Raw genomic sequence first — 15783 nt, forward strand, 5'->3', positions numbered from 1 at the left:
ACAAGAGCTCGGACGGTGACGACCGGGAGGACGTGGGATAAACGGGCTTCTGGGAAGAAGCGCCTGGACGGCGACGTCCTACAGGACCGCGTCTTCCTGCTGAGCCCCGACCCCATCAATTTTGCCCTTTTTAGGCTAGACTGAAGGAGCACTTCTCCTAGTATTAAAAATGGCCCGAAGACAGCAGAGCGAAATTGAAGGTATCGATGTGGCGTGAAAAGTGAACTGAACGGTGGCGAGGCCCAAACAGGAACGGGAGGACACCACGCGGACCACCGCCGGCGCCGCGGCCGCCTTCTCGATCCACCACGGAGGACTCGCTTTCCCAGCGTCCCCCGCGACCCGCAGGGGCAACGAGCCCGGCCGGGCCTCGCGAGCGGGGGCGGGACTGAAGCCGGAAGTCACGTGCGGATACAGCCGCTCGGGTGAGGCCGCGGACGTCGCTAAGGCTGGTTGGGGCTGTGACTGTGGGAGGCACCGGAGTGATGGCGGTGGAGACTCTGTCCCCGGACTGGGAGTTCGACCGCGTTGACGACGGTTCACAGAGTAAGGGAGCGGCAGGCAAGGGTTGCGGGTGGACGCTCCCCGGCCCGCCTCAGCTCCGGCAGCGCTCCTGCGGGAGGGCTCTGCGTAGCTGTCGGCGCGCAGCCGTCCGCTTCGGGACATTTTCTGCATCTCGGGGTGTGAGAGGGACGCGCTCGCGAACCTGACTTTCCGGGTTGGGATCCCCGGCGATGCTGGGTGAGGCTCGGCCTTCGGGGCGGTGACTGTCCTGGGGAGTCCGCTGTGGCCCGTGGGGGCGCGGCGTCCACTTCGTGCAGCCGGGGGCTCGGGCGGGGCGCGCCCGGGGAGGCCCGCAGCCCGGGGAACGGAGGCTGCCTTGTCTCTGGCCGTCCGGGGCTTTCGCCAGATTCTCAGAGCGTGCAATTGTAGGTGAGGCTGAGGTCCGGGTTGCTGTTTTCGGTTTCCTGTTTTCGTTTTCCTCCCAAACCAACTTTTGGAAGTTAGAGTGTTTTTACCTTCATATTCATAATGCTTATCTTCGCTAGAAGATAGCGAAAAAGAAGTCATTTCGCGGTAAAAAATAAACATGTGAATGTCAGTTTATCTCCTCTCATGCCTTTTGTTTGCGTTAAGTGGTATTTTTCAAAAGTGATGTCCTGTAGTTTCCAGCGCACCTAAAAAGGTTTCAGAAAGTACAGCAAATCTGCTTCCGATTTTACTTAATAAAATTGGATTGTCTCATTTTAACCTAGCAAATTCAGTTCCACGCAGCAAAATTTAGAGGCCAAACTGTTTCAGTGAAACTTTACCGAAGACGAATGCAAATTGGTGATCTGTTTCTTACCTTTGGTGATATGAATCTGCATAGGTGATATGAATCTGCATAGGTGATATAAGCGAGATTGGAACATACTGCTTGTGAATTTGTTTTTTAATGTAGTTTTCTCAAAAGGTGAAAGTAATTTTTAAAAATTAGGCGTAGGACTTCCCTGGTGGTGCAGTGGTTAAGAATCTGCCTGCCAATGCAGCGGACACGGTTCCATCCCTGGTCCGGGAAGATCCCACATGCCGCAGAGCAACTAAGCCCGTGCTACACAACTACTGAGCCTGCGCTCTAGAGCCCCCGAGCCACAACTACTGTAGCCTGCGCGCCACAACTATTGAAGCCCGCGCGCCTAGAGCCCGTGCTCCATAGCAAGAGAAGCCACTGCAGTGAGAAGCCCACACACCGCAACGAAGAGTAGCCCCCCGCTTGCTGCAACTAGAGAAAGCCTGTGCGCAGCAACAAAGACCCAACACAGCCAAAAGTAATAAATAAATAAAATAAATAAATTTATTTTAAAAAATTACGTGTAAATTTTGCATAATTTTACAAAAGACAGGCACATTAGATGTAATTAGGTTTTATTAGCCTCTCAAAGAAGCATGAGCTTAATTCAGGATGGTTAGCAGGTTTTCACAAGACATTCCATAAGTTATAAGCTCCTGAGCAGCATGAAAAAATGATCCTGGTGGTATTGAATCTTTCAACTTGTTTACAGAGAAGATAACTGTATTTACTGTTAAAGTGAACTGCACCTTGTCATGTATGAAGTTTTATGGACAGAGGTTCCCTACTTTAGTATCTGAAAAATATTGGAATGAAAATATGTTTTGGGTTTGAAAAATGGTTCATTCAGAATGATCTGATTCACTCAAATGCCAGGAACTGGCACATGCCAGGAACTGTGGTAGGTATTAGGGATACAAAGATAAAACAAGAATTAAGTCTGTTGGAAGAGATAAGCATGTAAATAGGTTTTTGCATTTTTTACTCTTGAAGAATCATTATGGAGTTCTTATTTCAAATCTTTTTATTTTAACTTTTACCAATTTAAAAATTTATCAGCAAGAAACGTTAATGTTATTACAGGTTTTCTCTTGCCTGCTACTTTATGAATTTCCAAACAGACTAAATGAATAATTCATTGGCATGTTTTTCTAGCATTGCCATTAAGAACTCATTTGCTGTTTAAACGTAGCTTTCCCATGTAACTGAAAATTAGACATGTACTTGGGATTTCAAGAATCTTAATGCAGTTTTTAAAATTTAAGCTGTAGGGAAGAGAGGACCTCTCTTCTCTGTGCCTGGGTTTCATTAATTTTTGGAATATGAATCATATCTAGACTAATTGTTTTCCAGAATTGCCTAGATTAATACTATAATGAGATGGGAACCTTAATGAACTAATTGATACACCTGATTTGGAGCATTAGTTGCAAAATAGGGGAGAATGTGAAGCTAGGTCTTTATCCTTAATGAGTTAGAACATACCTTATCTTAGAGTTGCTTGGCATTGGTAATTTGAGGAGAGAAAATTTTTAACTTTTTTTTAGAAGACAGCGATTGAATAAAGTAATTCACATCAATAAAAGAAACTGAGTTGGAGTTGCATTTGCTGTCTTTGGAATGAGTAATGAATTCATATGTTTAATAAGGTGGAATATTTACTGTCATTAACTTTGCTGAGTAGGCAAACTTTTATTGTCGAGTTTATTCCAGTGAGTTCCTAGAGTCATCTATTTTTTTTTTAACATCTTTATTGGAGTGTAATTGCTTGACAATGGTGTGTTAGTTTCTGCTTTACAACAAAGTGAATCAGTTCACTGTTTGCAGATGACATGATACTATACATAGAGAATCCTAAGGAGGCTACCAGGAAACTACTAGAGCTAATCAATGAATTTGGTAAAGTAGCAGGATACAAAATTAATGCACAGAAATCTCTGGCATTCTTATACACTAATGATGAAAAATCTGAGAGTGAAATTAAGAAAACACTCCCATTTACCATTGCAACAAAAAGAATAAAATATCTAGGAATAAACCTACTTAAGGAGACAAAAGACCTGTATGCAGAAAATTATAAGACACTGATGAAAGAAATTAAAGATGATACACATCGATGGAGAGATATACCATGTTCTTGGATTGGAAGAATCAACATTGTGAAAATGACTCTACTACCCAAAGCAATCTACAGATTCAATGCAATCCCTATCAAACTACCACTGGCATTTTTTACAGAACTAGAAGAAAAAATTTCACAATTTGTATGGAAACACAAAAGACCCCGAATAGCCAAAGCAATCTTGAGAATGAAAAATGGAGCTGGAGGAATCAGGCTCCCTGACTTCAGATTATACTACAAGGCTACAGTAATCAAGACAGTATGGTACTGGCACAAAAACAGAAATATAGATCAATGGAACAGGATAGAAAGCCCAGAGATAAACCCACACACATATGGTCACCTTTTCTTTGATAAAGGAGGGAAGGATATACAGTGGAGAAAAGACAGCCTCTTCAATAAGTGGTGCTGGGAAAACTGGACAGGTACATGAAAGAGTATGAAATTAGAACACTCCCTAACACCACACACAAGAATAAACTCAAAATGGGTTAAAGACCTAAATGTAAGGCCAGACACTATCAAACTCTTAGAGGAAAACATAGGCAGAACACTCTATGACATAAATCACAGCAAGATCCTTTTTGACCCATCTCCTAGAGAAATGGAAATAAAAACATAAATAAACAAATGGGACCTAATGAAACTTAAAAGCTTTTGCACAGCAAAGGATACCATAAACAAGACCAAAAGACAACCCTCAGAATGGGAGAAAATATTTGCAAATGAAGCAACTGACAAAGGATTAATCTCCAAAATTTATAAGCAACTCATGCAGCTCAATAACAAAAAAACAAACAACCCAATCCAAAAATGGGCAGAAGACCTAAATAGACATTTCTCCAAAGAAGATATACAGATTGCCAACAAACACAGGAAAGAATGCTCAACATCATTAATCATTAGAGAAATGCAAATCAAAACTACAATGAGATATCATCTCATACCGGTTAGAGTCATCTATTAATATGTAAATTCTGTAAATATCAGCACAGTATTCTGTACTCACTGTCTTTTAGTGGCTTTTCCAATTCTATTATGATAGTTAAATAATTAAAACAAAATATCTTGGTAAATTTGAGGCATTACAGGAATAATACGATGAAGCAGGTCTAAAACCATTTAAAAAACAATAGTTAGGTGTATTTTTAGACATAGTTTACTGTGTAATTAAGCATTACATTGTAAAATTTTGCTTCTATGACAACACAGATTTTTGCACCTAAATTAGGTCATGATTTTTTTTTTTTTTTTTTTTTTGCCCAAAAAACTTGTTTATGACTAAAACATAGAATCAGGACATTGAGTTGTCTAAGACATTATTCACATTTTTTAGATTTTGGAGTAAATGTATAGTAACTTTTTCATACTATTTTAATGTTGCAGTTTTAAGATGATATCTCTAAATGGTAACATCTACTGTTTTTTACAATTATCATATCTATTTGGAAAAGATTGAAAGTTCAATTATTGTTTAACTTTAAAACTTTACTTACAAGAAGTCCAGACATTCCGAAGTGATACATTAACAATGCTTAGTATCTACTTTGCTGTGACTTTTGAGATTATTTGAAGTAAATGTCTTGTAATTCATTACTTATACTTCTTACAAACTTTTAAAATTTAAATTTAGAAATTCATGCTGAAGTCCAGCTTAAGAATTATGGGAAATTTCTTGAGGAGTATACCTCTCAATTGAGAAGAATTGAGGACGCACTGGATGATTCAATTGGAGATGTTTGGGATTTCAATCTTGATCCTATAGCATTAAAGGTTTGATTTTGTTTTATTTTTTAATTTATGTATACATTTTCAGGACATACTGTATCTTGAAAACAGTTTTCACAATTGGGATATGTATTTTTATCGTTTGGAATCTAAAAGAACTAAAATAAACTTGGAGAAAATGGTTAATTTCCTTTTCTCTGAGCCATGCATGTGTTTTCGTTTTCCTTTTTAAAGAATGACACAAACTTAAAGTCTTTAGTGTCAAAGAATGACAAGAACTCCAACTCTTTGAGCTAACTTGTTTTTCGTTATCAAGAAAATGAAGAGGATTGGAATAGCATATTCAAGCTTTACTTGTTTTTTTTTATTGAGGTTATTTTACATACAGTGAGATGCATAGATTTAAAATACTGTTTAGTGAATTTTACCAAACACCTATTCCCATGTATCTCATATCCCAATCAAGATACTGAATATTTCCATGATTTCCCAAAAGCTCCCTTATGCTATTTAGGGGATCTTAATATGGGAGTGATTTTTTAAAGATATAAAGTAAGTCACTCCTGCTCTGTTCCATTTTGAGGTAGTTCTGTTCTGTTTTATCTTTGAAACTGTTGGCGCTTAAGTAATAGCTAACATTTATTGAGTACTTATTATGTGCTAGACACTGTCCTAAGTCACATGTTGACTTACTTTAATAACAGCTTTCCTGAGTTGTAATTCATATATCGTACAATTCTTTGGTTTTTACTGTATTCATAGAATTGTGCCACCATCACCAGAGTCAATTTTAGAACATTTTCACCAGCCCAAAAAGAAATCCCATAGCCATTAGCAGTCACTGCCCATCTGGTCTGGTGCTAGTGCTGAGTACAGGGTCGAACACAAGTTTCCATAGAAGAGAGATAGTCTCAGTTTGTGTATTTAGAATTTTCATGATTTTTTTCAAATTAAAAAGAAATTTTATTTTCCTTTGTTTCTATAGCTTTTGCCTTATGAACAGTCTTCCCTTTTGGAACTCATAAAGACTGAAAACAAGGTACAGATTCCTGAACCTAAAAATCTATTTTTAAAATGCTTTAGTTATCTGCTATAATTTACTTTTTTCCTTTTGTGTTTTTACTCATGAAACTAGGTCTTAAACAAAGTCATCACTGTTTATGCTGCACTTTGTTGTGAAATCAAGAAATTAAAATATGAGGTAATTATTTGTACTCTTAAGACATTAAAAACATGATTTAAAAGCAAATATGTGCTTATATGTGTACAGTGTGCATAAATATTTAGTGAATGTTGAATGAACTGTATATTTATAATAGTAGTAATAATGAGTACCATTCACTGGGTGTTTACTGTGTACCAAACACCATGCTAACCCTTTTAATGCTAATAACCACCCAGGAGGTACGTGAGGAATAGATGAGGAAACCGAAGCTAAAAGAGTGTCACTCACCTAACATTTTACTGGTTTGAGTCTGGGTCTGCATTCCTTCTGTGTTACTTGTCATATATAATGGCTTTCTGGATAACTGATTTTTTTAAAAGCTTTGAATTTTTAATATGTTTTGTGTTTCCTCACCCATGAGTCATTATAACTCTGGTAGAAGATGGTAAACTTCATCTTTTTTTCTCTACCTTTTTGATACTATGTGGTTGCTTTTTCTCTCCTGAACTAGTGGGAGGATGTGGGAAATTATAGAGTGGTCAGATAAGACAAAGTAAAGGCTAAAGAAATCAAGAAATAAGGTTGAGTATCAGTAATATCTTTGGTACTTACCTGTATTGCAAGCAGTTTTTGAATTTAAGTGAATATATGTGTGTGATGTAGTCATCTGCTTACTATTAAGTAGGGATAACTAAGAGAGGTTAGGAATTTAAAAACAAAATAGCAACCTTATAAAATTATTTTAATTTTTTTTAAACAGGCTGAAACTAAATTTTATAATGGTCTCTTGTTTTATGGAGAAGGAGGTAAGTTTTAAAATTTCACATTGTAATGTTATGATGCTTTTTTTGTGATTGAAATGAACAAAAAGTTAACTGGCAATTCTAGGACTGTCATGATCATGTGAAGTATTAGTGTGAGAAAATAAACATTCAGATTTTTTGTTGGTTTATATTTTTGTTTGGTAAACAGGTAAAAAAACCTCAGTGATGAAGCAGCAGCAAACTCTGTATTAAGTTTATTTTGATATTTTTATAAATTACAAAGCACTGTAGCTAGATGAGGATTTTCCTTGAATTCATTAAATAGTGAAACAGATGGTTACTTATAATTGTGTGATTAATGATTGTTTCATTTTTCTCTTCAGTGTAAAAATTCTGTTTTCAATACTATGCAGATTAGAAGATGTCCTAATGAATAAAAATCACATTTTTTCTTTTGGTGTTGATTAAAATAAAAAATTGAAATATTCTTCATGTTGCCTTTTAAAGCTACAGATTCCAGCATGGTGGAAGGTGATTGCCAAATTCAAATGGGGAGATTTATTTCATTCTTACAGGTAAATGGTTTTTACTTTTTATTGAGCCTTTTCTTTGAAAAGTTTGAGTAAATCACACATAATCAGAAAAGAGTTATGAAACCTTCACATGCTAAGAATGTGTACTGTGAGGGTAAGATACTTAGTTGGCGATGGATTAAATTGATAGTTAAGGAGATTGTAATTCCCGGAAGATTTTCATAGCATTTTTAGTGAGATAAGCTATCAAAATAAGTTTCTTTGTATAATTTCATTTATGGACAGTTTATCACCATGCCTTTTAAAATAATTTAAATTTTGTACCTGGTAGGAAGAGATACTTTATGTTCGAAAAAGTTGTTAATGGAGATCATTAAGCTGTTTTGTGAGCAGTGATGAGGTTTAAAAGCAGCAGCACATGATGCTTCTAACCAGATGTTTCAGTTTAGATATGCTTTTCATCACTGCAAAGTTTTAGTTATTCTAGGTCTTTTGGTTTATCAAAAGAATGAAATAACTTCTGTTTCTCTGTTATAAAAGCAATGCTTATATAATATGACAAAGGCAGAAATTGGAGATAAGGAAACAGTACCCATAATCCCACTTACCTTCTGATTGTTGGATATAAGATTTGATATATTTCATTGAATCAGGCATGCTTCTATATTCAAATCTTTTATATCTTTACTACTTTTTTTGGTCTTCTTACCTAACTGAGAGCATTTTGTTGAAATTATCCTCTATGATGGTATATGTCAGTCAGGGTTCAGTCCAGAAAACAAATCACATGAGGTATTTCAAGAGGGGAGATTTAATAGAGCTACCATATGATCCAGCAATGCCACTCCTGGGCATATATTCTGGAAGACAAAAACTAATTTAAAAAGATACATGCACCCCAATGATACAACATTATTTATAATTGCCAAGTTATGAAAGCAACCTAAGTGTCCATCAACAGATGAGTGGATAAAGAAGATGTGGTACATATATACAAAAATGGAATATTACTCATCCATAGAAAAGAGTGAAATAATGCCATTTGCAGCAACAGAGCTGGACCTAGAGATTATCATACAAAGTGAAGTAAGTCAGACAGAGAGAGACAAATATTATGTGATTTCGCTTATATGTGGAACCTAAAAAATAATACAGATGAATTTGTTTACAAAACTGAAACAAACTCACAAACAGAAAACAAACTTATGGTTACCAAAAGGAAAAGGTGGTGGGGAGAAATAAATTAGGAGTGTGGGATTAACAGATGCACAATACTATACATAAAATAGGTAAACAACAAGGATTTACTGTATAGCACAGGGAACTATACTCAATCTTTTGTAATAACCTATAATGGAAGAGAATCTGAAAAAAATATATATAATTGAATCACTTTGCTGTACATCTGAAACTAACAGTATTATAAATCAACTATACTTCAATTAAAGAAAGAAAGAAAAAAAAAGAGGAGATTTAATATAGAGAATTGGTTCCATAAGAATTGGAGGGCTGAAAGAAAAAAACAGTGAGGTAAGCCAGAGGAAGCAGATATCACCTGTACATCTAGGGTAAAAAAGGGAAAAGGTTCGGGTTGCCAGAGTCTGGGAGCTATAGGAGGAGGAGCCCTAGGGAATTAGTATCATACCTCTGAGGAAACAGTGCTGCCTGGTTGCTGCTGGTAGAGTTTAAAATTGAAGATTGGTTCTGTAGTGCTGAAAGAAGCAGGAGCCTGGGGCAAGCTGCCATTGCTGGGTGAACTGCTCCTGCCTGGATTATGTTGATAAAAACAGCAAGAAATAGGAAGGATGTCCATTTCCTGCCTTCTAGTCTGCTTTTAATGCCACCTGTTGGCAGAACCTAACAGGAAGCCTGCTGGGCAGGAGTCTAAGAAATGTTAATTTACAAGGTTGAAGTGAATGTGTCAGTTTCTCTAGTTTTGTCAAATTTTGCATTTCTTATTTTGAGGATGTTTTATTTGGTGCTTACAAGTTTATAATTGTTCATAATTCCCAGTAAATGGAATCTTTTATTGTGTGATGACCTTCTTAAGCTGTGATAATAATTATGTATGTAATATATAATTACATATATGGTCATTAGCTATAGTAATGCTAATAAAATCTGTTTGATATTAATATCATTGCCCCAGCTCTGTTTTAGTTAGCATTTTCTTTTTTTAAATTCTTTTTATTCTTTCAGCCTGTCAGTGTCATTATGTTTTAGTTATGTTTCTTTAAAACTGCATCTATCTGGATTTTGCTTTTTTATATAATCTGAAAATTTCTGTGTTTTAATTGGTTAATTCTATTTCTATTTCTGTCTTATATAAATAGTGTATTATGTATCTGGATTTATTTATGCCTTTTTGTTTTGTGCTTTCTATTTGTCCTGCATTTTCTGTTCTTTCCTCTGCTCTTTTAGTAGACTTTTAGAAGTTTAATAAGAAATGTAAAACTAGAGCTGTTTAAATAAAATTGAAATGTATTATTTTCACTTTCAAAAAATTTAAATTGTGGATCTAACAGCCGCATATGATTCTATTTTTAAACATTCAACAAATGTTTTATGAGCCTAGCATATGTTAGAAACTGTTCTTGGTGCTTGGGATACAGCAGTGCACAAAACCAACAAATTTCTGCCCTCATAGAGCTTACAGTTTAGAGCAGCCATAGGTTTAATTAGGTTCTAAATATTTTAGGATAGATGTGAGTTAACTATTTAATGATAAACATATTCCTGGGATAATTAATATTTCACTTGATGTGTGCCCAGCCTGTTTATAGATAAGATTCAAGGTAATAAACATTTGAAGTTATTTCAGAGTGACTTTTTTTTTTTTGCGTTACGTGCGCCTCTCACTGTTGTGGCCTCTCCCGTTGAGGAGCACAGGCTCTGGACGCGCAGGCTCAGCGGCCATGGCTCACGGGCCCAGCCGCTCCGCGGCATGTGGGATCCTCCCAGACCGGGGCACGAACCCGTGTCCCCTGCATCGGCAGGCGGACTCTCAACCACTGCGCCACCAGGGAAGCCCCAGAGTGACTTCTGAAGACCCCTTCCCCTCATTGTCATACTTTCTAAACTGGCAGCTTCTGAGCTTCTTCATTCATTCAGATGTTCACTCATTTATTCATTTAATAGGCAGACATTTATTGAGAAGCAGTTGAGGGTTAGCCACCATACTGGGCAGTGGCCATTCAAAGAAGGAATAAGACTCTGTCAGTTAGGAATTATATGAGTAATGAAAACAAGACTTAAAATAGAAGGATGAGTGAAATGCTGTAGGGGCAAAGAGGTAGAAATAACGTTGGGAGGTGAATTAAGAACTGATTGCTTGAAGGATGCTTGAAGTTGTCTTGCTGCAGGTTAACTGGAGATTTTTAGTAGAAAACTATTTTGTTTTTGTTTAGCATTGTTACCATAAAATTCAGTCAGAAATAGTGACATTTACTCAATTTGTAACATATACTCAACTTGTCATTTCAGGAACTGTCTTGTTTTGTTACGAGGTGCTATGAAGTGGTGATGAATGTAGTCCATCAGTTGGCTGCCCTCTATATCAGTAACAAGTAATGGATTTTAGAAATGTTTTTACATTTTTAATAGAGATGCAGGAAATGTTTTTCTTAAACTAGCTAAATATCTGAAAGTTTTTTGTTTGTTCACTCACTTACTCACTCATTCCTTCATTCACTTATTCGGCGTTCTTTGAACACTCATGATGTTTTAAACACTACTTGATGTGTGTAATGCATAGGTTAGTAAGACAGTTTCTGCCATGGTGAATGAGCCCATTATCTGTCTGAACAAGAATGTTGACAGAATAATCTTAAAGAAATCTGATTGTATAGAATAAGGCTAATGTAGAATTAGTATATGTACCAAGTTCTCTCTACTTATTTCCTCTTTCCTTTACATTGAAGGGTCCTTGGATTAGAATCATGTGACACTTTTCTTAAACTGCAGAATCTTGGGGAGTGGGGCTAGGTAATTTACACTGAAAAATTTTTGTGAGTAATTCTAATGCTCTTCCAAGTTTGGGGACCACTGCCCTAAATCAAGAAAAAGACCAAATTTTCATAGAGCCCTTAGTATTCTTAACCACCACAAAGTAATATCTTGCATTTGATTAAAACTGTATACTTAAAATTTTTCCCATTTACTACTTAATTATAATGTTACAAAACTTTGTTTAGGTATATGACTAGGGATTCTCAATTATGAGAAGAGAGATAACTGAAGCCCAAAGGAATTATTTGCCAAGATTCCATAGCGAGTTAGGTACTGCTCTTTTGGTCACCAGTCCATTCATTGTTGTTCTTACTATACCATGCTGCATCTCAACTCTCTTTATAAAGTGAAAGACTGTGTTAACTGTTTCTCATTCTCATGTTTTTCCAGTCAGTCAGTTATTTATTTTATGTTCTGTGCTCTCACTGAAGTTCTCCTCATGGCAGAAGCGAATGAGAGCACAGCTCCCCCCAACCCCTGCTGTGCTTGGTGTGTAATTCAAAGAGACTCCCACTGCCACACTGCTGCCCTTGAAAGATGAAATTTGTCTGAATTTTGTGTTTAATTTTTTAAATATTCTATCTTGTGGGATATTTATATATGCTTTGATATACAAGTATTAATTTATTTACTGTTGAGTAGATTGACTCTCTAGGAAGTAAAATTGAATTATCCTGGGGCTTTTGACTTTGGTATAATCCCATTTGTATGCATTGTTTTTTCAGTAGGAATGAGAATGCTAGCAATAAATCCAACTGAACAGAGGTCTAGTTCCCAAATGCCAGTTTGGGTGGGATAACAAAGATTCTAGTTGAAAATTGAGAAATTCTGATAGTTTAGAAAGAAATAAATACCAGTTTTGTTATTTCTTTAGCTCCATCCCAAGTTAGATCCTTTAGGTTTGAATGGCTAAGGTTATTCATGGGCTGCATATTGACATATACCTACTCACTGAGGAGTTGGGTATAGGCAAGGAGAGCCCAGACTCTGTATGTATAAGTTATCTGCTTGGGAAAGTGGAATACGATAATAATTCTCTGGGTCGTGTAAATTTTAGTGACTAAAGCCTAAATAAAAATAAATACATATTAAAATTCCAAGAGCTTCTGCTGTTATGTGTTTTCCTTAAACATGAACTGTGACAAAAAAGGAGATTTTTTTTTTTTTTAACTTGGGTGTTATTTTATTACAGGATTGCACCCAAAATTATAGAGACAACTGGAGTTCATTTTCAGGTAAAAGTAATTTAACTTGACCTGTAAAACTGTAATTTTTAGTGTATTTTACTTTGGAGCTTGTATGATTGGGGAGTACAACAATTATTACAAGGCTCTTAAAGGAGTTCTTTTTTTTTTTTTTTGCATTTGTTCTCTTTCATCTGTGAAGTTGATGAGGCATTACTGACCCACTGTCAATGTAACTCTTCCTAGTATTGGCCCAATGCAGACTGTCCAAGTGGTCTCTTCAGAGAATCTACAGTATCACGATTAAGGATGAAATATTGGGTGAAGGGTTTCCCAATTTAAGGCTGATGGTTCCATATGAGAATTAACAGTTTCATCTGTAGTTTAATTTACCCACTGCTTTAATTTAGTAATTAGCCCAAGTGTGTTTAACTTAAAAAATCCACATGAAGCTTAACTTCTAACTAGTGATTAAATGGTAATCATTTAAGGTTTTTTGACAGACTATGTATGAGCACTTGGGAGAGCTGCTAACAGTTCTGCTTACCCTGGATGAAATTATTGAAAATCATATCACATTGAAAGACCACTGGACTATGTACAAAAGGTGAGCCAATTGCAATGTTTAAAATACTCTTACTTTGTATAGGTAATGTGTTAGTAAAAAATAAATAAATATAAATAGTATAGGTCCGTTAGGAGACCTGAAGATCTGTATTTACAAGGATCTCATGTCACATTTTCTTTGAAGACAATAACCATTCTTTTAATTTCAGGTAGGCTTCTTGAGAGTATGATATACTTGTATAAAGCATCTCAATTCTTAAAGTGTAGTTGTTAATTTGACTATCTTAGGACTCAGATTCATTTTTTCCTTGTTCTATACGAATGATAGTTGTTTATTCTCAGCTTGGTTTTATTTTGTTTTATACTCCAGAACTTTTTAAAGTCAAGGCATTTTGTTTTATTCAATTTATAAGCATTCACTAAATGTCTGTTATCTAGAGAGCACCAGATATCTGAATTTAAGCTGATATAAAAAGGTATGATTAGAAAATTAAATATGTTAGGATTGTTTTTGTTCAAATTTTCAAATGTGTAGAGCCAAACAAGTGATACAAATATAAAACTTTGATTTCTGGGAATTTTTTTTTTTTTTTTTTTGCGGTACGTGGGCCTCTCACCGCTTTGGCCTCTCCTGTTGCGGAGCACGGGCTCCGGACGCACAGGCTCAGCGGCCATGGCTCACGGGCCCAGCTGCTCCGCGGCATGTGGGATCTTCCCGGACCGGGGCACGAACCCGTATCCCCTGCATTGGCAGGCGGACTCTCAACCACTGTGCCACCAGGAAAGCCCTGGGAATATTTTTAATACGAGAATTTATTAGGCAAATCAAAGGTCTTTCTCCTACTTTTCTACAAGGTTACTGAAATCTGTCCATCACAACCCTTCAAAATTTGGAATTCAGGAAGAAAAACTAAAGCCATTTGAAAAGTTCTTGCTGAAGCTAGAAGGGCAGTTACTTGATGGAATGATATTTCAGGTATGAGCACTGTATCAGGCTATAATAAATGGGCTTATATTAGTAGACCCATCTCAGAATTGTAGTGGGTCACTTTTATAGCATATTGTTGTGACTGTATTTTTCTTTAAAAGTGCTTAGGCTTAAAACATGGTTAATGTACTAAAATATAGTTATATCAGTAGTAGCAAAAGAAATTAATAGTATACTGGTTGTATTTGTGATAAGGGTTTTTTTAATTATGTGAAAGAATAAAACTGTTCAAGGGTTAGTATCTGAGTAGTTGTGTCAAGCATTTTGTTTGTTGTTAACCTCTATATTTAGGTTTGTAAGACAGCCTTTTATAAGTCTGTTTTAATTTCCTACTCAGGGAATATAATTTGCATCTGCACAATCCAGGTAGCTTCTAACCACATGTGGCTGTTTAAATGTAAATTAATTTAAAAAAATAAAAATTCATTTCCTCTGCTATACTAGCAACATGTCAGATTCTTAATAGCTGCATGTAATCTCATTATCACACTGTGCACCTTAAACTTATATATGTTATATGCCAGTGATATCTCAGTAAAGCTGGGAGAAAAGCCAGCTATGGCTAACAATCATATCAGACAGCACAGATATAAAACATTTTCATCATCACAGAAAGTTGTGTTGGATGGCACAGCTTTGGGTAGTATCCACCAGAAATTGCATTTCAGTACCCTTGAACAATATAGGTTTGAACTGCACAGGTCCACTTACATATGTATATTTTTCAATAGTAAACGCTACAGCATTACACAGTCCACGGTTGGCTGAATGCAAGTGCGCAGAGGAACCGTGGATGCAGAGGGCCGGCTCTAAAATTATACGGGGATTAACCCCCACTTGTTCAAGGGTCAACTGTATGTTCCATTTTAAATCTGCTTCAAGGTTACCTTTAATTTATATTTTAGATGATCACAGTTTTTACAGAATGATCACAACTCTTGTTTATACCAATTTAACTGTTAATCTGTTAATTTCAGAAGAATTTTTTTGTTGATTCTTTTTCCAGGAGCCATTTCTACACATAATGTAATAAAGTGTTAGGAAAGTAATTGTAAACAGAAAAAATAAAGTCTCCTCTTAAAAGTGCAAATTAAAATAATAAAGCATGCTTTCCCATGCTTCATCAGATACACCTTCTATACATCAGCAAGCATCACTTGTGTGTATCTCTTCATGTAGAATTATAGATTTTGGTTCAGTTTTATTACTTCCACATAAGGGGTACTCAAATATGTAAATACATATACATTTCCCATTCAGAAGGATTTAGATATTAGATTAAGGTTAAAAACCTGAGCCTCAGTGGTAGTAAAATCAAAATGATGAATGTAGGAGTTTATCACTCTATATTTAAATCTGTTTAATAGCATATTAAGTCATAATAGCTTATG

At 36.1% G+C, this 15783-nt stretch overlaps 1 protein-coding gene across 1 annotated transcript in view; it reads left to right on the forward strand.

The window, feature by feature from the left end:
* The first annotated feature begins 408 nt into the window (after positions 1-408).
* WASHC4 (WASH complex subunit 4) overlaps positions 409-15783 on the forward strand; it is a 61318-nt gene continuing 45943 nt past the window's right edge. Inside the window, exons 1-10 of the mRNA XM_024127307.3 lie at positions 409-546; positions 5089-5228; positions 6169-6222; positions 6319-6384; positions 7109-7154; positions 7620-7687; positions 11129-11211; positions 12846-12888; positions 13341-13444; positions 14260-14380. Of these exons, the coding sequence (XP_023983075.1) occupies positions 486-546; positions 5089-5228; positions 6169-6222; positions 6319-6384; positions 7109-7154; positions 7620-7687; positions 11129-11211; positions 12846-12888; positions 13341-13444; positions 14260-14380 (786 nt within the window). The 5' untranslated portion in view covers positions 409-485. The remainder of the gene's footprint in view (positions 547-5088; positions 5229-6168; positions 6223-6318; positions 6385-7108; positions 7155-7619; positions 7688-11128; positions 11212-12845; positions 12889-13340; positions 13445-14259; positions 14381-15783) is intronic.

Source organism: Physeter macrocephalus, chromosome 6 (genome assembly GCF_002837175.3).
Source record: "Physeter macrocephalus isolate SW-GA chromosome 6, ASM283717v5, whole genome shotgun sequence".
NCBI classification, from domain to species: domain Eukaryota; kingdom Metazoa; phylum Chordata; class Mammalia; order Artiodactyla; family Physeteridae; genus Physeter; species Physeter macrocephalus.